This window comes from Fukomys damarensis, unplaced genomic scaffold (genome assembly GCF_012274545.1).
Source record: "Fukomys damarensis isolate Sample0158 unplaced genomic scaffold, DMR_v1.0_HiC HiC_scaffold_38, whole genome shotgun sequence".
NCBI lineage: Eukaryota > Metazoa > Chordata > Mammalia > Rodentia > Bathyergidae > Fukomys > Fukomys damarensis.
The window spans coordinates 42550130-42572796 of NW_022900950.1; the positions used below are offsets into that span (position 1 = coordinate 42550130).

The window sequence follows — 22667 nt, forward strand, 5'->3', positions numbered from 1 at the left end:
AAGCACCCGGAGTCGGGCGAAGGGGGACACGGCCTGGCGAAGGGGGACTCGCGAGGACCTCAGCGCCTGCCGCGCCTGCCGCCCTGCCGGGTTACCCCCTACAACCCCCACCGGCTCTAGGGGTCTATCAATAAAGCCCGTCGCGCTCAAGGAAGCTCAACTCTGGGCCGCCAGTTTGGGCCCAGTTTCCTGAAAGCCCGCGGAGGGGTCTTGATGTGGGAACATAGGCATCTAGAGCGGATGCCTGGATGTTTCCAAATTGAATCTGATTTACAACTTTATGGGAGCTTGTAAGTCGTTTTGTTACTGTCAATTACATCTTGTTTGTCCGGATTTAGGGCTATACTTTGAATTTTCAACATGAAATTTAAAGAATGAAGGGCAAATGGGTAAGGCATATCTGCAGGCACCCCTATTTTGGTGGCCACGAGAATCTGCGCAAGGACCACCCCTAGGGGTGCGGAAAGGGTGGTCACTGGGTCAGCTCGTCGGCCCCTGACATGCTGACATTGGGGCGGGGACCCGGGAAGGCCCCCACGAAACCCGGAACTCGGGTTTCTCGGGTTTTCTTTGGGCCTGGTCTGTGCTCCTTTCCGTTCTCAGTGTCCGCGCCTCCTGGCAACAGGGACTGGAAATAGGGGCTTCGACAGACCACTCGTACCTGAGGCCGCCTGGCTGTCCCCAGTGACCTGTGGATTCTTCCGTTGCTTCCCTCTGATCATGGCCAGATTCTGGGTCTGCGCAGCCGGCGCTGGCTTTTTTCTTGCAAGTCTAGTTTTGCACGCGCGTTTTTGTGGCTCTGGGGTGAGTCTTTCAGTGAGGAAGTCACTGTCGGGTGGTAAGGACGGCACTGTCGCATGCGGCGCCGGGGTCTTGGTGTGCTGGCTGGTGGCCCTGGCTCCCTCCCGCAGTAGCTAGTCTCAAAACCTGCACCTGAGGCCGGGCCTCTGAGGAGTTCCTTGGTTTATTAGTGTTAAAAAAGTGTCACTGTGGATGGTATTTTCTCTTATTCAGCAACTCTTCCTGCGTAATAATTGCAGACCATATTGTGGTCTTTTTGATCTGTAGACTTGTAAGCGCATTTCTTTTATTTATTCTTTATCAGAAGCTATTTATTTTCACTTTCAGATTTTTAAAATTAAGTTTATTGGTACATCTTAGGTATACGTAATGATCACGTTCATCATAGGGAATTTGTACTGGTACATGATATATCTTGATTCTTATTTTCTCTCATTTCCCTCGCTTCCCTTCAGCCCCTTTTCTCTTCCTTATTTACGAAAGCTTTGTTTGCATTTTTTCCTTTTCTCGTTTTTTTCTTTGTTCTTCCTTCCTTTCCCCCTCCCCCTTCCTAGTTCCCCTTCCCATTTGAGCATTTGAGATATTTCACAGTATCTGTTATACATTTTGATCCTTATGTTTTTAATTTCTCACAGAAGAGAAATAATATTTACATGTGTGTCAGATTCATTTCACTTAAGAATATGATCTCAGGGTTTATCCATTTATTTAGAAATGTCCAAAGTGTATCCTTCTTTGTGGCTGAGTAGTATTCCATTGTATAAAAAGTTACGTCTTTATCCATTCTTCAGGTGATAGTCACTTGGGCTATTTTCAAGATTTAGCTATTGCACACTGTGCTGCTGTAAACGAGGGTGTGTGCATATCACTGTGGTGTTATGCTTTTAGTTCTTTCAGGAAGATACCAAGAAGGGGAATAGCTATGTCAAAAGGAACCTATAGTTTTAGTTTTCTGAGGAATCTCCACAGATTTCCACAGTGGTTTCACAATCTACACTCCCACCAACAGTGGAAAAGTGTTCCTTTTGCACTACAGCCCTGCTACCATTTGTTATTGGTTGATTTCTTGATAATAGCCATTCTTTCTGAAGTGAGATGGAATCTTAGTGTTGTTTTAATCTGCATCACTTGAATAACCAGTGATGTTGAACATTTTTTCATATATTTAAAAATTTTTGCCAGCTGTTCCTCAAAGGTCTAATATCTAGAATATATAAAGAACTAAAAAAAAAAAAAAATCAGATTCTCCTAAGTTAAAGACCCAGCCTAGAAATGGACATCTGAAATGAATATATACTTAGTTGAAGAAGTACAAATGGCAAATAAATATATGTAAGCCCATTTCTTAGGAATCATTTCAGTCCAGCAAACTACAAACGCACCCCAACCCCATTATCTTATCTAAAGCACAAACTGAATTTTAATCTTCTGGTTTTACTTAAGGTCTTAAGGAACTTTGCCTTTCAAGTTTCCTGGAGATCGGAGAAACTTCTTTACCGGCTGGATTTGGGTTGGCCTAATTATTCAGAATACTTCACTGGAGCGACATTTTGTGTTGCAGTTGACTCTCTCAATGGATTGGTTTACGTAGCTCAAGTAAGTAAAATGGGAATTTAAAAAATGAGCACAAAGGAAATTACAGACTTTCTGTTTTACTGGACTGAGTAACTATATTTCTGTTGTGCTACTTATGAGACTTTGGAATGGGTTTCAAGTAAATATTTTGATTTTGAATGTGATATGCTGTATTTATTACTAGGATTTGAAGTTGGTTTTTCAGACATTACTAGATTTCTCAATTAACTTTTCAATTTTGTTTCCCTCTGAAAAAAATGAAGATTACCATTCCTTAAAACTGATCCTATCTAAGCAATTATTTTTGTATACCTTCAGAGAGGGGATAACATCCCAAAAGTATTAGTATTCACAGAGGATGGATATTTCCTGCGAGCCTGGAATTACACAGTTGACACACCTCATGGTATGTTTGCAGCCAGCACACCATATGAACAGTCCGTCTGGATCACAGATGTAGGAAGTGGTACGTGTAGCTGTATATGCTAACTTACCTTACTAGAAATCACATCTTGCCCATGTTCTTGCTTGTACATTTTAGAATCAGAGTTGCCAAACCTAATTGTAATTTCTTTAATAATCACAAAATTACTTGTTTCCCAGAATCTTCTATTGTATCCTGCAGAGTCAAGATACTCAACAAGGAGGCTATAATCATTGTGATCTTTCTTCTAAACTTGATAAGGGAACTTTCCTCTTTAACAACCAACATTTACTCTTCTCAGACTGTCTATTCCTCTTCAGCAGTGCCAAATTAAATGGCAATCTTTTAAAGAGAATTAATAGACTCAGCTCATTTTCTTTATTAGCATTCTTTCAAAAGAGGTTGTGCTAAGAAGCTATAATTGCTTTGTTGTATAGCGTACAAAGAAACTGGTGCTCATGGTTTTGGAATTCCACTGACAAAGCAAATCTGAATCCTTCTCACCAGCAAATATTTTTCATAAACAATATTGAAAAAAAAAAAGTAAGCACAGGTCCAGGAATTTAGCTCAGTGGTTCTGTCGCCTGCCTTGCAAGCACAAGGTCTTGAGTTCAATCTCCGGTACCACACACACACACACACACACACGCGCGCACACAAAAAGAAAGAAAGGAAGGAAGGAAAGAAGGAAAGAAGGAAGGAAAGAGAAGCACAATTGAAATGACAAGTATAGAGGAACTTTGCCTAGAAAGTTAGTTCATTTGTGCTGGTGAGCTAACAAAGCAATGCCAGAGAAGGGTTGGTGTTCCCTTAAGAACATAGGAAGGCATAGGATCTTAAATATAGTATTTCTAGTGATCTTTACCCTAGTTATGTTCTTGAGTTTGAAGATAAAGTGTTTCCCCAGATATCTGGCTAATTCAGATAGTTTTTTAAAAATAAATTAACGGGGGTCTAAGTTTTTATATGCCGTTCCACTGCCACATCACCCATCTTCTCAGAACTCAAAAAATTTCTGGGCCTAAAATAATGGATAAACCATTTATTTTAAGATGTATTTTAGATGGTATAAATCTAGCTAAAACAAAAAATGTAGAATATCACAGTTTATTGTAGCACTATAATGAGATTTGACTTTACTTTTTTTCCCCAAAATTCACTGCTAAAAGTCTGGCTTGTGCTTTAATTCATTCTGTTCATGTTTTTCTTTTTTATAAGACTTCCCTGATTCCCAGAAGTAAAAAGAACATAACCAATCTCATTTTTTCCATTAGAGCTTATTTTCCCACCAACAGATCTGGTTGAGATTACTTTTTTTTTTTTTCCTCCATTTTTAAAAGGAATAGATTACTCTAATGAAAAGATAGCTGCAGATCAATCATTTTCTTGAAAAAGATTATTGTCTAATATTCATTATTCATCAATTCTTCAAATAATTTAAGATTTCCTTTCTCTGATAATACTGTTTTTTTTTCTTATTATTGCTATAAACTTAAGCTTAAATGTCCAAATTAAATATAATAATACATGTATTCTTCAAAATAGACTTGTAATGTGAACTGATTTAGTTTATTTCTGGTAAGCTCCTTGTATTCAGTTAGTCTTTTGCATACCTATCAGTTATATGCCTTCAAGTTAATTTCTGCTACTTTATAATTTTCCTTTATTAGTGTTCTACTTTATTCTTTTACTTATGAGATCATTTTAATTCAAAGACTGTTTTTCTCTTAGGAGAGAAAAGTTAATGATTTCAATTTTTGATTTGTTTCCACCAGAAGAAAATACAGTATTTTTTTAAAAAGTTTTATTATGGAGTTTTTTGTTGATTTAAAATTTAAGATCTGTATATAAATGATTGAAAAAATAGCTTTGAATGTAAGTTGTTCCTTTTACAGTTGCTTCTTGATGTCCTTCTGCAAGCAGTGTTTTTTCAAGGTCATGAGATTTAAAAAAATGTTGCACAAAAAATTGTTAACCATGAACTTTCTGTATGCGTCAGTTTTTTTGTTTATTTTTTCAATTTAGAGTCTTATTTTAGAGTAACTCAGGTTTCAATTCATAAACAAATTTGGCTGTAACATGAAGATGTTCTGTTTCTTGTCAGTTATAACAGTAAATTATCTGAACTTATTAACCCTTTCTCACTGTTTAATTCTTGTCCTCCGCTTATTTGAAAGCTAAATGTTATATAGTGGTTTTATTTCTGAGATGTGAATGTCTATTTTTACAGGATCCTATGGTCATACTGTTAAGAAATACAATTCCTTTGGTGATCTTGTTCAAGTCTTGGGTACTGCAGGCAAAAAAGGCACCGGTTTGAGTCCCCTGCAATTTGATAATCCAGCAGAATTATATGTAGAGGACACAGGAGATATTTATATTGTGGATGGAGATGGAGGATTGAATAACAGATTGATTAAACTGTCCCAAGGTACATGACTAAATTTTATATTATAAAAATATTATTTTATAAATTAGATTTAATTTGTTTCATACATGGTATAATATGGTAACTGTGTTATATGCGAATTGTGCATAAAGGACTAAAACACTAGGAGAAAACTGGAAGATAGTTGGATGGGAGTGGCAATAATGAATGATTTTGCTGTCATGGCTTACACTTCACCAATGCCTGGGAGTTTCCTCCATAAGGAACTGGAGAGAGTTTGAGAATTTATAGTCAGTTTGAGATAAGTGCCTATCTAATTAAGAGTGGAGAAGTTAGGAGTCTAGATTCCCAGAGTCAGATATTCTACAGGCTGATAAGCCAGACATATTTTCAATAGGACCCTGTTCTCTGTCCTCATTATGTTATAGCAATAGAGGTAGGTCTGTTATGGATGAGACAATTAAATGCAATCTATGGTAATCATTTTGAAAATAAAATAGAGATTATAAGAAGGAGAAACTAAATTGACTGGAGAAGTAGGGTGAGTTTGATTTCATGAAGTACTCCTTGAACTAAATTGGTTTTGGTGGATGGAGGGAGGGGGATGGACAGAGCATTCCAGCAGGCTTCATCTTACAAAGTCTACAGGTAATCATTAGCAGGACTGTGGCTGAAAATGTACTTTCCGAACAGTGGAAAATAAGATTTGAGATGTCTGTGAAAGCCTATCTGAAGATTTTAGAAACTATTATGCCTATAGCAATGCTGGTGCCTGCTACACCATGTGTGCCATAGGTTTCCCACCACTGGCCTATAGAGTCTCTTGGAGGTTTTTAGTAGAAAAGTTATTTTCTAAAAAGAGGGGTTTTACAAGAAACAGTATTAGGATATACATGGTCTTCCAAAAATGTATACACACTTCAAGAGAAGAAAAATTTGTGTAAATATTTGTTTGTTTGTTTGTTTTTTAATTTATTGGTACATTCTAGGTAGACAGTACAGTTACATTCATTACTGGGATCTTGTACCTTTACATGCCAGGTCTTGGTTCTCATTTTTTCCCCTTGTCCCCACCCTCCCTTCACCCCCTCCTCCCCTCCCCACCTTCAAACACTTTAATTCCATTTTTACATTTTCTCATATTATTTTCCTTTTCCCTTATTCCCCTTTCCCTATCCTTCTCACTGTCCCTACACCTTTGGTCCTTTTCTTCCTCTTTGCTAATTGTCCCGTTAGGATCTTGACCTATTTTAGTTTTTCACACTAGAGAAACTATTTGGTATTTGCAAATGTGTGACTTATTTATTTCACTTAGTATTATATCATCAAAATGTACCCATTTACATATGAATGAATATACTTTCTCATTTTTATGGCTGAGCAGTATTCCATTTTATAAAGAACTCAAAACAACCAGCCCCCCCAAATATAAAGACCCAATTCTAAAATGGGCATCTAAAATGAACAGACATTTCTCAGACAAAGAAATAAAAGCAACAAGTAAATATATGAAAAAATGTTCCACATCACTGGTCATTCGAGAGATGCAGATGAAAACAACACTGAGATTCCACCTCACCCCACAAAGAACGGCTGCTATCAAGAAATCACACAATAACAAATGTTAGTGCGGTTGTGGGGAGAAAGGAACCCTTCTCCATTGTTGGTGGGAGTGCAGACTGGTGCAACCACTGTGGAAATCAATATGGAGATACCTCAAAGAACTAGGATTAGAGGTTCCATTTGACCCACCCATCCCTCTGTTGGGTATCTTTCCAAAAGAATTAAAAGAATCATATCACAGTGATTTATGCACACCCATGTTTATAGAGGCACAGTTTGTAATAGGTAAAACTTGGAAACAGCCCATCTGCCCATCAGTTGGAATCTGGATAAAGAAAATGTGGTTTTTCTATAAAATTGTGTAAATATTTTAATACTAAATTTATTGAAACATCATGAGATTAATACAAGTTAACCACTGACTTCTATAATTACAAAAAGTGCTCTAGCTTACAGACATTTATTAGTATGGCAAATCACTGCTTGGTAACCTTGGTTAAAGTATCCATTGAGAATGCTACACATGCATCTTCAATTTCCTATCTAAGGGCCGGCAGTGTAGTAGGTTTTCTGCGATACATGACAGCCTCTAGGATCCCCCATGTGAGAGTAACACCATCTGTTGAAGAAATATCATACTATTTTCCTTTTCCTGAAGTGTTTATACATTTTTTTGGCGGACTCTGTATTTCTAGTGAGTTGTATTATTTGGAGGCTATGTAGTTTTATCACTTAGTAGTGAATAGATCAGTAACAGTTGAAGGGAGGTAGCACAGAGGAAAGCAAGAATCTAAAACATTCTATGAAAGAAAAAAACAAACCAAATTTAGAAAACAGATAGGATATAAATATATTAGTTCCTATGGCCACTATTAAAAATTGCTGCAGAGTGTTTTTACACAACAGAAGTTTATTGTAGCCATTTTTAGAATCCAGAAGTCTGAAATTTATAAGATAGGTAAGGATCCTGCTAACAGCACTGGAGTAGAGTTCTTCCTTGCCTCTTGTAGCCTCAGGTATGTCTTGCCTTGGGGCAGGTAACTCTCACCTTTGCCTCCTTCTTCACTGAGCCCCTTCTCCAGGTCTTTACGTCTCAAATCTAATCTTCCTTTCCCTTTCGGGGATTTAGAGGCTACTCTAAATTCATGATGATCTCATCTCAAGATCCCTAATTTATTGTCATCTGCAGGTGCAAGTGGTTAGGACATTGGCAAATATTTTGGAGGACCATGGTTCAAAACTCGAGTGGTTAGAGTTAGAGAGACACACTATAAAAGCATAATGTGAATTTTTTAGCACAGTGCAATGATAATACCAAATAACCAGTAAGTTGGGAAGAGGAGCCAACTTAAGAAAGAGGATGATATAAATCCTAAATAATGATCTTGAAGCAATCAAAAACAAATTCAAGGGCAGATAATTAAAGAAATAAGTTAACTGAAGCAGTGTAACAATTAGGCAAATGGGAATATGGGTACATGAAGCCAAGAACATATAATTAAGTCAGTGAAGACATAATTAGTTTTTTTACAATTTGAAAAATGTGACATACAAATGTATAAGATATTTTATATATTGCACTGACCATATATATTTATTGCTGGTAGATTTCATGATTCTTTGGCTACATGGAGAAAATGGGACAGGACCTGCTAAATTCAATATACCTCACAGTGTTACACTCGATTCAGCTGGACGGGTAAAAATACAGTTTCATTGGGTGGGACATTGTATTGCGTGTGTGTGTGTGTGTGTGTGTGTTCATGTGTGTCTAGATCTGTGTCTCTGGGCATGTTTGCATGGATCATTGTCATATTCATGTGTGTGTGGGTGTGTGTTGGTTAGTATGTAGGTTTGAGCGATTCCTCCGGGGCTGGGTGTGCACACATACTCTCTTTAATTGTTTGGCTCCTATACTGCGGTGATTCCTCAACTGTTTAGTAGTGAGCAAAGTAGATGAGAGAACAAAGAATGGATCCAAACAAAATTATTTGAAAAGAAGTATTGCCCTCATGCTAGGAAAAAACTTAAGTGTTTCAGTGTTTTCAATTTGTGAGAAGAGAATGTGTTGATCCGAAAAGGGTGGGAGAGATTAATCTTTTTTTTCAATATTGGAGATTGAATCCAGGGCATTTGCACTGAGCTATACCCACATTCCCTCCCCCGCGCCCTTCTTTGAGACAGACTTGCACTTGCTCAGTTGCCCAGGCTGGGCTTGAACTAGAGGTTAATCTTGAAACCTTAAAAAAAAAAGAGAGCCATGTAGGCAAACTTGTCTCGCCAGCTACACTCCTGGAAACAGCTTTAACCAACAAATTTCAATCTAATTCTCTCTTTTCAGTCCCTTTTTACTACCACCTTTTTGGCTTTTATTCACCTTCTAAATCAAAATACCACTTTGGGATTACCTACACACAACTAAATTTCCTTCAAAACATTTTATATTAAGTTCTCATTTTCTGATAGTGGCCTATAATTCTCCATTATGGTAATTATCATGTATATTATGATCATTTAATTGTTTCTTCTAATAGATTGTAGGCTATATAAGGACTCGCACTGAGCCTGTTGCTTCATATCTTACTGCCTGGCACATAGTAGTCATATGTACTTTTTAAATGACAAAACATCTCAATTCGCAATAGATACATCAGGCTGCTTGCCTTTATGACATTAGACGATCTATTTCCACTTCTGGTTTTGTAGCATCAAGTAACCTTCTAATGACATTTTTCATTGATAACAAAGTATAAATGTTTTGATCATTAAATATTCCTGTCTACCATGAGAAATTAACAGACCAGATGAACTTTCTATATAAATTGAGCACTGGAAAGTTAGAGTTCTGTTTTTACACATTAGCCTCCTGAACTTGGTTAATTATTTCCCTTGTCGACGAAGAAAAACTCCAAATTTCAGAGCATGAGAAACCTAGACCCAGGCAAATTTTCCATGCTTAGCAGTGTCCTAAGGGGCCTTGTAGATCACTTCTAAGAGTATTCTGGCATTACTGAGTCATACAGAATGAGTGTTAGGATTTATATGCTTGTGCTTTTTCTAACAGCAATTCTATTGTGAACATTTGAAATGATTTAATTTGTTTAATTATCACCACAGTGCTGTATGAAAATTCATTCCTTGTAAAGACTTGTTTTTTAAGTAGGATTTCCTATGATCAAAATTTGTTGAATATTAAGTAGAGAAGACATTGCTGACAATTCATAGCTGAGGTGGTGAACCTATAGTAAGCATGCTACAGCAGGCTGTTTGTATCATTGAACACTAAAAGGTTTACCATCACTGCTATATAGTATTCAGTTCTAGAGTGCAAACTTTATTTCTTCTTTGATCATTTATCTGAGACACAAAATATTTAAGGAAACTCATCTTTCCTAAGAATCATAGATTAGGAAAAGGCCTTGAAAATTATTTACTTAGGCATCAGAGACTATGAAATGGTATAATGAGTCGTTATTTGTTTCTGTTTGGAAAGGAAGTCAGTGGCTACCAAATTCACATACACTGATAGAGTCATGATTACCTGTAATCCACAAACCCAAGAACTCCAAAGAGCTTAAAGAGGGATGGTAGAGATCAGCAGGCTTTTGCCTTTCTCTTCCATTTCAGTTTTTCTACTTTTCTAGCTCTAGCTACATTTCATCGAAAACTATTTCAAAGACAGTTTCTTAACTCATTACAGCATAAGGTCAAATAAAACCTGTTATCATACTTTATGTGTTACTCAAATCTAGCCTGTCTTATTTAGTGGTTCAGCACTTTAGACATAGCATATGTTTAGTGATACAAGAGTAAATAAATACCTCCCTTGCTGAGTTCCTAAAGAGCAAGGCTGCTTTTGTTTTTCTGTCTTGTTTCCGACAGGTTGGTGGCTTTCAGTGAATGTGAGCCTTGTTAGAGGAATGAAGAAGGCTCACTATTGCTTTTTACTGTCTATTAATCCTCTGCATTACTGTGGACTACTCAGGTTTTTTTAGTTGTTTTGGTTAATCACTTGTCTAACATAGGACACAGAGCATTAAGACAGATAGCCATTAGATTGTGGCCCTGTCACTTGTAAGTACAGTTCAGACAAGTCATTTAACCTTCAGTTTTTTCTTATATGTTCTTTGGGGTCTTGTAAGTACTGAAGTACTATATTTGAAACTAATAAAAGTAAGAATTTATTTTTCCTTCTCATGTAGTGAATCTTTTCCTGTATGCTTTTGGTTTCTCAGGTGTGGGTTGCTGACAGAGGGAATAAAAGAATCCAAGTATTCAATAAAATCACTGGAGAGTGGCTAGGAGCATGGAATAACTGTTTCATAGACGAAGGACCTTCTTCAGTCAGGTAATTATTTCTTTTTATTTTGAAATGCTTATTTTAGTTGATTTATGTTACTTCCTCTGATTAGCCAGGTGAAAGTTTAAGATATTCATTGTAAATTTTAAGCAGAGTCTGAGAATATAGCTCAGTGTTACAGTGCTTGCCTACCATCTGCAGGGCCTTAGATTCAATTCTCAGTATCAACACACACACACACACACACACACACACACACACATACACACACACGAAGCAGAAGGAAATGTACTGAAACAAGCATACAGAAAAATTTTGATATCTTGGATTTTTGAATGCCAGATAAACTGAAAGCAGTTAAACTCCCAGGTCTCTGTGGAAACCCAGTATCAGAGATAATAAAGATATGCTAGGCCTTTGGTAAACTTTTAAACAAAGGGAAAATTTTTAAAGAAGGAAAATAATAGTTTGAGTCTGTAGTTTAGAGTTCTTTTATTTTGTTTAAAACTGTCATACTGATAATTTTTATTTTTCATTTAAGTTAATCTTTGTCTCCACCATCACAGATCTCTTACTTCCCTCAACAGAATTAGATGGAATTTAAATTCTCCTTAATCATTCAGATAGGTGCCTACTGTGGTTCATCACTATAGGGAACGAAAATGTTGAGAAAGTAAGCGTTTATGATAAACTTGTTCTGTCAACTGTTTTTCCTCTTAGATTTACTCCTGATGAGAAGTACTTGATCATGGCGCAGCTGAATCTTAGCAGGCTGTTGGTTGTGGCAGCACCCCCGGTGGGAAGCATTGGTGACTGCTCTGTGGTCAGCACCATCCAGCTACCAGATCAGGTTCTGCCACATCTCCTAGAAGTTGACAGAAAGACTGGAGCAATCTACGTAGCAGAAATTGGGGCCAAACAAGTACAAAAATTTGTCCCTTTTCATAGCCATGTTCCTGCATTCAGTACATAGTGGGTTTTTTTGGTATTGTTTTATTTTGTTTTCCTGGAGATACTTCATGTGTCAGTTCAAATTCTCAGATTTGTTAATCGTTGAAAAGTGGGGTTCAAGCACAAAATTTTAATTTTATCTGATCTGGTAACAAAAAGATCCATCAATAGATCATGATATGTCACTTTTTGTGGGACTTAGTTTTATGTACTAAGTGTGTAAAGATGTTTAAATGAAAGAAATTAATTTTTAAAATGGGGTCAGAGAGGACCCAAGATGGTAACCTAGTTACTTACCGAAGTGGATTAACTCTTCTTGGGTAAACAATAGGGATAAAAATGAGTACTGCGATAATTCATTGAATTTCATGTGAAGAACTATTAACTCTTCCTGGGTAAACAATAGGGATAAAAATGAGTACTGCGATAATTCATTGAATTTCATGTGAAGAACTATTAACTCTTCCTGGGTAAACAATAGGGATAAAAATGAGTACTGCGATAATTCATTGAATTTCATGTGAAGAACTAACTATAAAGCTCCAGTTTGTTGAACATACATAATATGAGCTGCTTCTGAGATTGTGACAAAGATGGGACATTGAGTCCTCTGAGTGCTTGTGGAGTGGTAGGTACTGAAGCTACAAAGTGAAGCTCACTCTCCTGAAGACCCTGAATAGCTTACAGTCCAGAGGGGAGACTCAGGCAGCAGTGAGCAGTGACAGCAACACATACGGTTGATGGGATTTTGAAGGAAAAGCACCAGATCTGACTGAGAGATTCATGGAGACTACAGTCAGCTTGAGTTTGGGCTTAAAGTCTTAAGAGGAACAGTATGGTCTTAGTAGAGAAGTTCTAGGAAGTTATAAACTTGCTGTGAACTTTGATATGCATTCAGGCCTTTTTTATTGAAGTCCAACTTGACATTGGTTCCTTAGCTATCAGATCTTCATGTCAGCCTTTGAGTATGCAATAAGATGGCTGACATCTAAGCACTTTACTGGAAGGAGTTTTAAAAATAAGTAAAACTTTTTAAAGTTAGTCTTAGAAATGGAGCCCCTCTTCTATTCTTATTAAAGTATGAAATAAATTCATTCCTAACATTTGTCTACCTCAAAGAAATTTCAGAGTTATTTATATGGAGATGTGCCAAACACTTTGAGTTATGAAGATGAGAAATTTCCTACCTTTTTATTTCTGCTCCCACTTCAGTTGGTTTGAATATTGGCTTCCTAATTAGAATGATTTTTCACTTTGTTCTAGTTTTATTCTAGGTTTTGGTAGAACTTTGCCAAATTAAAATCTTTCAGATAGTTCTTAGCCTCTCTTCATTCAGCTACCCTCTTTATCCTAGTGTTTTACTGTGAATGCTTTGCAAGTTACCCATTCTCACTGGGGCAGGGGGAGGGGTTCTGTTTTCCAGAATGAAAGAATTCAACCTTGTTTTGATGCTTTGGATCATGTCATAGAGTAGTTGGGGAGGTAAATCAATAGCAATAATAGGCCCTATTCTGAATCCTGAGTCCATTGATAAATGTGTTGCGCAAGTGATTGGACTCCAAGATCTTCAACAAGTTTCCTTAGTTTTCTCTTGAGTAATGTGGGAACATTGTTGTCTTTCCTTCTGCATGAATGCTGTGGGCATCATAGGTGCAGCTGGTGCAAATGTGCCTTGAAGTTTGTAGGTATGCTCCAAGCATTTATTAACCAATCCTTCTAAATATGCTATGTACACGATACCAAGCACTAGGTTTTGTCTTGCTTTTGTGTTCATGGCTTTTTTCAAAATGTATCCCGATGAACCTTTATGCAGTTTAGCTAATATGATATGGGATTTCAAAGAGTAATTTGAGGCTTTATATTTGGTTTGCAAACCACAACAAGACATGCAAATGTGTCTTTGAAGGAATGTAGGTTAGGTAAACTGATTTTATCATTTCTAAATTGTTTTGTTTAACTTTTATATCAGATTTTTATAGAACTTGCTGAAATGTTCTTGTATGTCTCATAAAAAGTGATTGTGAGTGGGGCCAGGGATTTAGCTCAGTGATGCCAGTGCCTGCCTCACAAGCACAAGGTCCAGAGTTCAATCCCCAGTGCCAAAAAAAAAAGTGATTGTGCACATACTTGCAATTACAGTGTTTTACTTTTCTCCTTTGGATGAATTGGTTAATGAATGAGAAATATATTTTTCATTAAAAGTACATATTGAAATTGTGGAATAAAAGGTCATTATCACCTGGCAGTCCAGTTAAAGATTTCTTTTACTGTCACAAAGCAATTTATAGCTTCTTTTTTCCTCTGAAGAATTTCAGCAATTGTGTGATCATAGGTTGGGACAAAGAGAATATCCTTGTCTCCATACTCAAAATCATAAGCTGATGTGCATAAATATTGGTTGTTGTTGTTGGAAGACATAAATAGTATGGTTTCATTTGAGATGGTCAATAGGTACAACTGACAGAAATAACTAGCTAATTGCATTCCTAAAATAGAAGTAGAACCTCTTTATCTCTCTACTTTCTAGGTTTATTCCTGGGATAGAAAGGGAAATTCCAAGGCAATAGGTATCAGAAAACCAAGGCTATATGTATCTTTCCTATAAAAAAAGAAGCCTCAACTATAAGATTGACTACTTAAAGTGGAATTGTTAGAGAAAACTTGGATGCAATTTAAAGCTAAGCAAAGAGAATCCATAATTTGTTTTTTAGATCACTTAACAAAAGACTGCTTCAATAACTATGGCTGTGAGGCTAAGACAACAAATTCCTGAATTATTTTATTTTTGCTGGTTTTAAACATTCGTGCATTTTCAAGCAGGATAGGTTGTTTGGCCAACATTAAAACTGAGAATTTTTAGATTTCTACTTCTTAGGCTCACTAAACTAGAATCATAAAAAGTTATAAATTTATGACTTTGACTTTCTCTGTTTTCTGCAATGCATTTTCAGCAATAAATAGAACATTTTTACAGTCAGTGAACAAAAATTTGAGACAACAAATAGTAAGCAAGTGTCCTCTGCTCTAGTAATTTCCGGAACACAACCTCACACCTTTATCTTTTAGTGCTTCCTGGAAGATACCCTGTTCTGGCACTTCTGTTGTGTTACATTCTTGAGACAAAAGGGGGCAGTAGAGTTTTGCTTGTGATAAGAATTTCTTGAAATAAATGTGAGCAAATGTTGACCTCCTTTATATTTTTAATTTTTAAAATTAAATCTGTGTTAAACATGCTTGGACTTTTTTCTCTTTTTCTTCAGCTTGTTTACATCTTTAGCAAGTTGGTTTATAGGTGACACATTTTCCAAGGGTTTTTGGAAATTTTTACTGCTTAATTGGATTTATTTCCATTAAGAAAAATGTTTTCAATAATTCAAACTAACAGCCAAAGTTGAGTAACTCATTTGAAGCAAAAATGATTATGTGAGTTTTGTACAGTGGAAATGATTATATGATTTTGTAATTTTCTTACAGTGGAAAATATATTTATATTAGAAAATCATTCTTTTTCTTAATATTATTTTTTAAAAGCAATTTTACCTTGTAGTTGCTGATTGTTTTACACATAGGAAAAATGGGTTAAGGCCAAATCAGTTCTATAATCGGCATTTATGGAGTAACTCTTCTATGTGCTTCATAACATGTAGATACTTCCTTTGTATACAAGAGGTGAATAGAATTTGAGCAATAAAAAGAGCATTTTAAAAAACTTTTATTTCTTCTACTGCAAAAAATCAAAAAATACTGTTAATTCTGCTTCTAATTCCTGAAACAAGCATGTCTCTAGGTATACTGTCCTTTGAATGCAGTCTTTAATAGGCTAGATTAATGTGCATGTTTCTCAAGTTAATATCATAAACATCTCAATTTGCTTTACTATTTTATTCCCAGGAAAGAAAATTTTAGTAGCATTGTTTAATTTAGTTCTTAACCATTACAACTATAATTTGTTACAAAAAAATCTTAATATTACATACAAATTGTCAGTTGCTAAACTTAAATTTTTATTAACATTTTTCTTCACAGTTTAAAGGAATATGTAAATGTCTGTCTTTCAGTATTACTGTTTTTAAATTTAAAAAAATGTTAGGTATACCATTCAAAACAATGTTGAATGATAAATGACAGTAGTGGAAGGGGATATACTTATTTTAATGGTCTTGTTAGTATTTCATTAATTAGTACAATATTTAAATTTGGGAAATTTTGTTTGTTCTTTTAATCTAATAGGGCTTATGAAGAATAATTAACTTCATAAAATTGCTTTTGGTATTGATTTATACACCATATTAGTACAGCATAATGAGTTTTAACAATTTTTCTTTGTTTTAAAACTGAAAAAAATTTTCCTTGGTTAAAATATCTTCCTTAAAGTATTTCTGTTGAAACAAAGAGGGCAGTAGAAGTCTATGTATGTACATATTACTCTACTGATTTCCAAAAGGAATTAAGAATTTCCTTATACTAAATTATTTAGAATTAAGATAGAATAATGCCAGAAATTGTATTGAGGGAGGAATAGTATATTCCAAACCTGGACTAATAATATAGTAATTAAGCGTTGTTACTTCTGAGTAGTTGTGGGGGAGAAAGGAAAATGTAGATATATGATTCTTACCTGATAAAAGCAAATAGATCAATTCTTTAAAGAGCATTGTTTTTCCTATTTATATTGCATGTATTTTTATGGTGAAACAAAACAGCACATCTTCAAAAATGTAGTATAATATGAATCTTTATGTGATGAAGAATCAAGGATGATGCAAAAAAAAAGGATAAAATCTAAACCAGCAATAAATAAGATGGGAATGGAATTAACACAAGAAAAAGAAAAAATGGAAACAAAGTCTTTGTATATAGGGAGGAGTGGAGGAGTTGAAGCAAGGGCAGGGGAATGGGGAAAAATAAGAACCAAGACAGATTATGTAAATGTGTAAGTTATGTAAATTTCTAACGATGAATGTAATTACATTGTATACCTTAAATGTACCGATAAAATTAATTTTTTTTTTCTTTTTTTTTGGTACCAGGGATTGAACTTGGGTCCTTGCGCTTGCAAGGCAGGCCACCAAACCACTGAGCTAAATCCCCAGCTAAAATTAATTTTAAAAAAGAAATAAGTATTCATGTTTGGTGTACTCACCACTAATTGCACACATTGTCTAACAGAAGTAAATACTCTGCTTATCAGACAGCTTCCCATGCTCTTCCTTCCCGTTCCCAACCACCAACATTCCACTTTTCATTTCCATGACTGACCACCATGGATAGCTCATATAACTGGAATTATTCAGTACTCGTCCTTTTATGACTGACTTATCTCACTCAGTATAAGGCCCTCAAGCTTTGTGTGGTAATGTGGCAGGATTTCCTTATGTTTAAAGGCTGAATAATATTTCATTATGTGTCAACACATTTTTAATCCATTTCATCTGTCAGTGGAAACATTTGGTGTGCTTCCTCTTGGCTGTTGTGACTAGTGCTTCAATAAATATGGATGTGCAAATATTTCCTTGAGATCCTGCTTTCAGTTCTTTAGGATATATACCCAGTGGGATTGCTGGGTCATATGGTGATTCTATTTTTAAGTGCTTGATGGAAACTCCATACTCTTCTGCACAGCAGCTGCACCATTTTACAGTCTCACCAGCAGCGCACAAGGTTCTTCCTTACCAACACTGGTTATTTTCTGGGCTTTTGTTATAGTGGTCATCCTAATGAGTATAACTTTTGATCTAATAATGAATTATACTTGTACAAGACGGTAAACTGAGAAATGTTTCAAAATAAACTAATGGTTGACAGTTACTGAATACTTACTCCTTGGCAAGTACTGCTCTCTGCACTTACAATCTATTAACTCAGTCCTCACGGCCTTTGAGGTAAGTGGCATTTCTTACCTAACCTTATACATATGAGGAACCTGCCACAACAAGCATAAACCTTGCTGCCCTGGTAAACTGCCAAGAAGGAACTCAAACCCCAGGCAGTCTGGCTTCAAATCTGTGCAACCACTCTTCCAATGTGCTTCTGTCTTAGGGCACACATATGGTGCACAAATGTATGATTATGTTACAGAATATCTAGAACTGTGAGGTTTGTCAATTAAATAGAAATTTAGAATACACAGTTTTACAACATGAGTGAAGCATAATTTGTTTATGTGGCCTTTAAAAATGATGAGTGTGAGAGGGAGTTGATTAGGTTGTAACATGAAATGGGAAAGACTTAGGAAAGCAAGACTGAGAAGTTCATTATGGTTATGTGTTTACAACTAAATAATGGCATATATAATATTCTCTCCAAATCAAGTACTCTTCTAAGCATGCTGTGAATTACCTTATTTAACTATTACAGAAATCCTGGGAGTAGGTCTTGCTATTATTCTCATATTACACCTTAGGCAACTGAACTAGAGACAGTCAAAGGTTAAGGACGCAGACCAGTAAATGATCATTTAAAACCAGGCATTTGATCTCTAGAGTTTCCATGTTGAGCTAATAATGGTCTATGCATTATATCAAATTCCAGAAAAAATAAGAACAATATTAATGATACTGTTGGATGACAGAATTATGGGAAAAATTATTTTAAAAGTATCCTGTGTACTTTAAAATAATTTTTTTACAGTCAGTAGAATAAATGAGGCTGAAATTACCCTTTTAGGTTACAACCCTCCTACGTAAATGGATTTGGGCTTCTTTCCTTAGTACTACTCCTCTTTGCCCCTTTCCATCTTCTTTCTAAAAGCCCCTGCATTCTAGCACCTCCTAATTAGTATATATCCATGTTAATTGTAAACATAACAGATTTTCACTGGGAAATACAAAACTGACTATAAAGTTAATCTCTTGTTTTTTTCAAATTATATCTTGAAACGTTTCGCATGATCTTCAGGGTTCCACATTTCTCTGGACTTTCATATACCTCACTGATTCTCATTGCCTGTTTTTGGCTGCTTTGCTTTTTCTGACTTCTAACTGCTGGAGTGGCTCTGGGCTCAGTGGTTGTTCTTGCTCTCTACCTGCTCTTCCCACCACATCCAGTCCAATAAAATTAATTATCACCCAAATGCTAATGACTTTGAAATTAAAATTTGTGGTTCAGAGTACTCTTCTGTGCTCTGGACTTGGATAGACAGTTACCTCTTTGACATTTCCACTTGGACATTTAATAGTTATTTCAAAGGTAACATGTCCAGAGTAGATGTTTGATTTTCTCTTCATCTCAAAATACTAGAATGGTGCCATTATTTACCCAGCTGCTCCTGTGTCTACCTGGAACCCCCTTACCCTGATCTTTATTTGGCTCAATCCATATATTCTGTGATGTGCCCAGACACAACATCAAAGATGTGTGATACTCAGTGCTAGCATTTGGTCTTGTCTACCCCGTGTTTTAAAGGCTTGTTCTCAGCCTGTTGCACTACTATTTGGTGATGGGATCTTTAAGAGGTATGGTTTGGTGGAAGGAAGTCTGGCCATTGTGTCTCCTTGAGAAGGATATTGGACCTCCACTTCCACTCTCTGCTTCCTGGCTGCCCTGAGGTGTGCAGCTTCTGCCAGGATATACTGTACTACCACAGGCCCAAAGGAATAAGGCCACATGACCATAGACAAACTTCTGCAACCATGAGCATCACAAAAACCCTAAGATAATCAACCTAAAAAATGGGAAGGTTTATTTGGCTCATGGTTTCAGAAATCTCAGCCCCATAGTTGCTTGATCCCATTGCTTGCTATAGCAAGCTGCTCACCTTGTGGAAGCCAGGAGGCAAAGTGAAGAGAAAGACTGGTATCCCACAGTCCCCTTTGAAGGCACGCCAGTGGCCTAATTTCTTCCCATTAGCTCTACTTAAAGGTTCTACCACCTCCCAATAGAATTGTGGGCTGGGGAATAATCCTTTAAGGCACAGCCTTGAGAAAACTTTAATTTTTTTTCTTTTATTGAGTTCATTGATACATTTTAGGTATACAGTACAATTACATTCAGTACCTTTACATGACAGGTCTTGGTTGAAAAACCTTTAAAATCAAGTTTATCTCAAGGTGTGTCCTGAGCTTTTGTTCTAAATTAAGTCTCCACTCTTGCCATTCTGTATTCTCTTGCACCCTGTTGTCTTTTTTTGTCATGGCTCTTAGAATCCTCTAATACTGCTCACTTATTTTTTGCTCCTGTATTACCCGTCTCCTTAACTGAAACATAAACTTTGTCAGGGATGATGTGATTTTGCATGTGTCAGTACCACAGTAGCACATAGTAGATGGTCAATAAATACTTGTCAAGTATCGACCACATGAGTGACACTCATTACCTTGCAACATAGCTTACTTTCTCTATTCACTTTCCTGTATTTGGATAGTTCAGTATATTGTTAAGCAGGTTAAGCATCTCAGGCCAAAGGCTTTCTCTATTTGGATTCCATTTCAAGCTAGCCTATATTGACCCTTGCCTATTTTCTGGGAACATAAATCTTTTCTTTTTTCCCTTTCCCTTACCTTATTTGTCACTATTTTATTCCTTTTCCACTTCTGCATGCATTTCTTGTTTTCAGACTCCTGGGTTTGATTGAACTATCCAGGCTCTCATATGGTGACTTTCAGTGTTGTCTTCTGATTTGTATTTTATTTTTCTTTGTGAAGCTTTGACTCTCAGACCACTCTCACTTCCTTGTCATTTAGATATATACAAAATTCCTTGTCTTTTTCTTGAAGAAAAGAAACACACAGTTTGTTGTAGTCTGAATTATTCCTCCCTCCCCCGTGATATCCAAATCCTCTATTTCTGAAACCTGGGATTGCTACTTCATATGGCTGAAAAGACAGGTTTCTTGGGATGAGACTATCCTGGATTCTCAGAGAGCTAAGGCAATCAGGTATTTTTTGATGGGGGAGGCAGGAGATCTGATACACAACAGAGAAGTCAGTGAAATCATGAAAGCAGAGGTTAGGTGAGGAATGTCCTCACAAGGCAAAGAATGTCATCAGCCACAAGAAGCTGAAAAGGTGAGGTATGAATTCTGCTTTGGATTTCAGGGAGGGTGAATGTGGACCTGCCTGGATCGTGGTTTTGGCTCAGTGATAACTGATTTCAAGCTTACGGCCGTCAGTATTGTGAAAGAATAAATCTTTCTGCTAAATCTGTGGTAATCTGTTACAACAGCCATGGGAAACTAATGGAGATTTGGTGCCTAGATGTGGAGTTCTGCTGTAACATACACTGAAAGGTGGAACTAGATTTGGATTATATAATACATAAAAGCTGGAACAATTTCAAAGAACATAAGGAAGAAAAAGCCTAGGTTGCCTTAAACACATTGTTGGTTGAAGTAAAGACCTTCAAGGGAGCTCAAAAGGAAATGAGAACAGTAGTAAAAACCTGTATTATCTATATATCATATCAGCATAAACAGATTTCCAGTAAAAACTCTGAATATTAATTGTTCTGCTGGTAAGGGCTCAAGAGGAAATTTTGGGAAAATGGAAACATAATTTCATTATATATTATGTGGAATATACATAAGATGACTTAATAAGACATGTAGAAATTAACATGAAAAAATTATAAATCATAAATAGTAAGTCTTTAAATTGCTAAAAGAAAACAGTCAATCTAGAATTCTACACCCAGTAAATATTTCTTTCAAAAACAAAAGCAAATAAATTTTCAAGGAAGGAATTTTTGGGGCGTTTTGTTTTGTTTTTGAGACACCGTCTCACTATGTAGGTCAGGCTAACCCTGAACTCATTATCCCAGCCTGGCCTTGAACTCACAGTGATCCGCCTGCCTCAGCTTCCCAAGTGCTGGGATTTTAAGCATGTGCCACCGTACCTGGCAAGGAAGAAATTGTTGAAACTATTCATTCCCATCAATTCTGTAACAAGAAATATTATAGATAGATCTTTAGGTCAAAGAAAATGGTACCGTTGGAAACGCAGATATGCACAAAGGAATAAAAAGGGCCCAAAATGATCAATGTGTGACTAAATATCAAAGATAAGTTTTCTTTTTAAAAAACGTTCTTGTAAAGTTGAATATCTGCTTCCCACTAATTGATGTGTTTATTTATATAACATACATAAATAAAAAGTATTAAAAAATAGATGAAATGCAGAAAATGCAAACATAACCGTTATAAGAACACAAAAAGTTGAATGTCATTCAAAAATAGACTTTGAAAACTTGAATAAGAGTATTGTGAATTCTAAGGCAGACAACAAAAAGTGAAACAAAAAGGTACAGATAATAAGTTAATACAGTAAGGTAAAAACCTATGCAAATAGTCAATGCCAAAAGAAGCTGGGAAAAGGAACAAAAATTAAATAGGATAAATACAAAATAATAGCAGACATAGCTAGTCATATTAAATTTGCAATGATGTAAATGATATAAGCATCTCAGTTAACATTTAGTCATAGTAACCAGGGATGGTGGTGTGCACTCTTAATCCCAGTACTCTGAGAGGCTGAGGCAGAAGGATAACAAGTTTGAGCCCAGCCTGGGCAATGAAATGACTCAGTTAGATTCTGTCTTAAAATAAGATAATAAAGGGCTAGGGATGTAGCTCAGCGTGATGGCTCTTGATTTAATCTCCAGTACTGGAAAAAAATGCAAAGTGAATTTAAAAAAGAAAAAAAACTATGTGCAGTATACAAAGTATGAAA

The 22667-nt window shown here is 36.1% G+C and overlaps 1 protein-coding gene across 1 annotated transcript; it reads left to right on the forward strand.

Moving 5' to 3' along the window:
* The first annotated feature begins 456 nt into the window (after positions 1-456).
* On the forward strand, positions 457-16793 carry Nhlrc3 (NHL repeat containing 3). The gene is made up of 7 exons (XM_010639172.2): positions 457-804; positions 2245-2397; positions 2695-2842; positions 5031-5231; positions 8360-8451; positions 10988-11100; positions 11773-16793. Exons 1-7 carry the CDS (start codon positions 721-723, stop codon positions 12023-12025), a joined length of 1044 nt encoding a protein of 347 aa, XP_010637474.1. The 5' UTR covers positions 457-720; the 3' UTR covers positions 12026-16793.
* Positions 16794-22667: the final 5874 nt, after the last annotated feature.

Bases quoted from the DNA above. Each gene is read 5' to 3' on its own strand.
- Nhlrc3 (XM_010639172.2), top strand. From the start codon at position 721: ATGGCCAGATTCTGGGTCTGCGCAGCCGGCGCTGGCTTTTTTCTTGCA. The intron at 805-2,244 runs GTGAGTCTTTCA...GTTTTACTTAAG, and splicing joins CGCGTTTTTGTGGCTCTGGG to GTCTTAAGGAACTTTGCCTT. The intron at 2,843-5,030 runs GTACGTGTAGCT...CTATTTTTACAG, and splicing joins GATCACAGATGTAGGAAGTG to GATCCTATGGTCATACTGTT.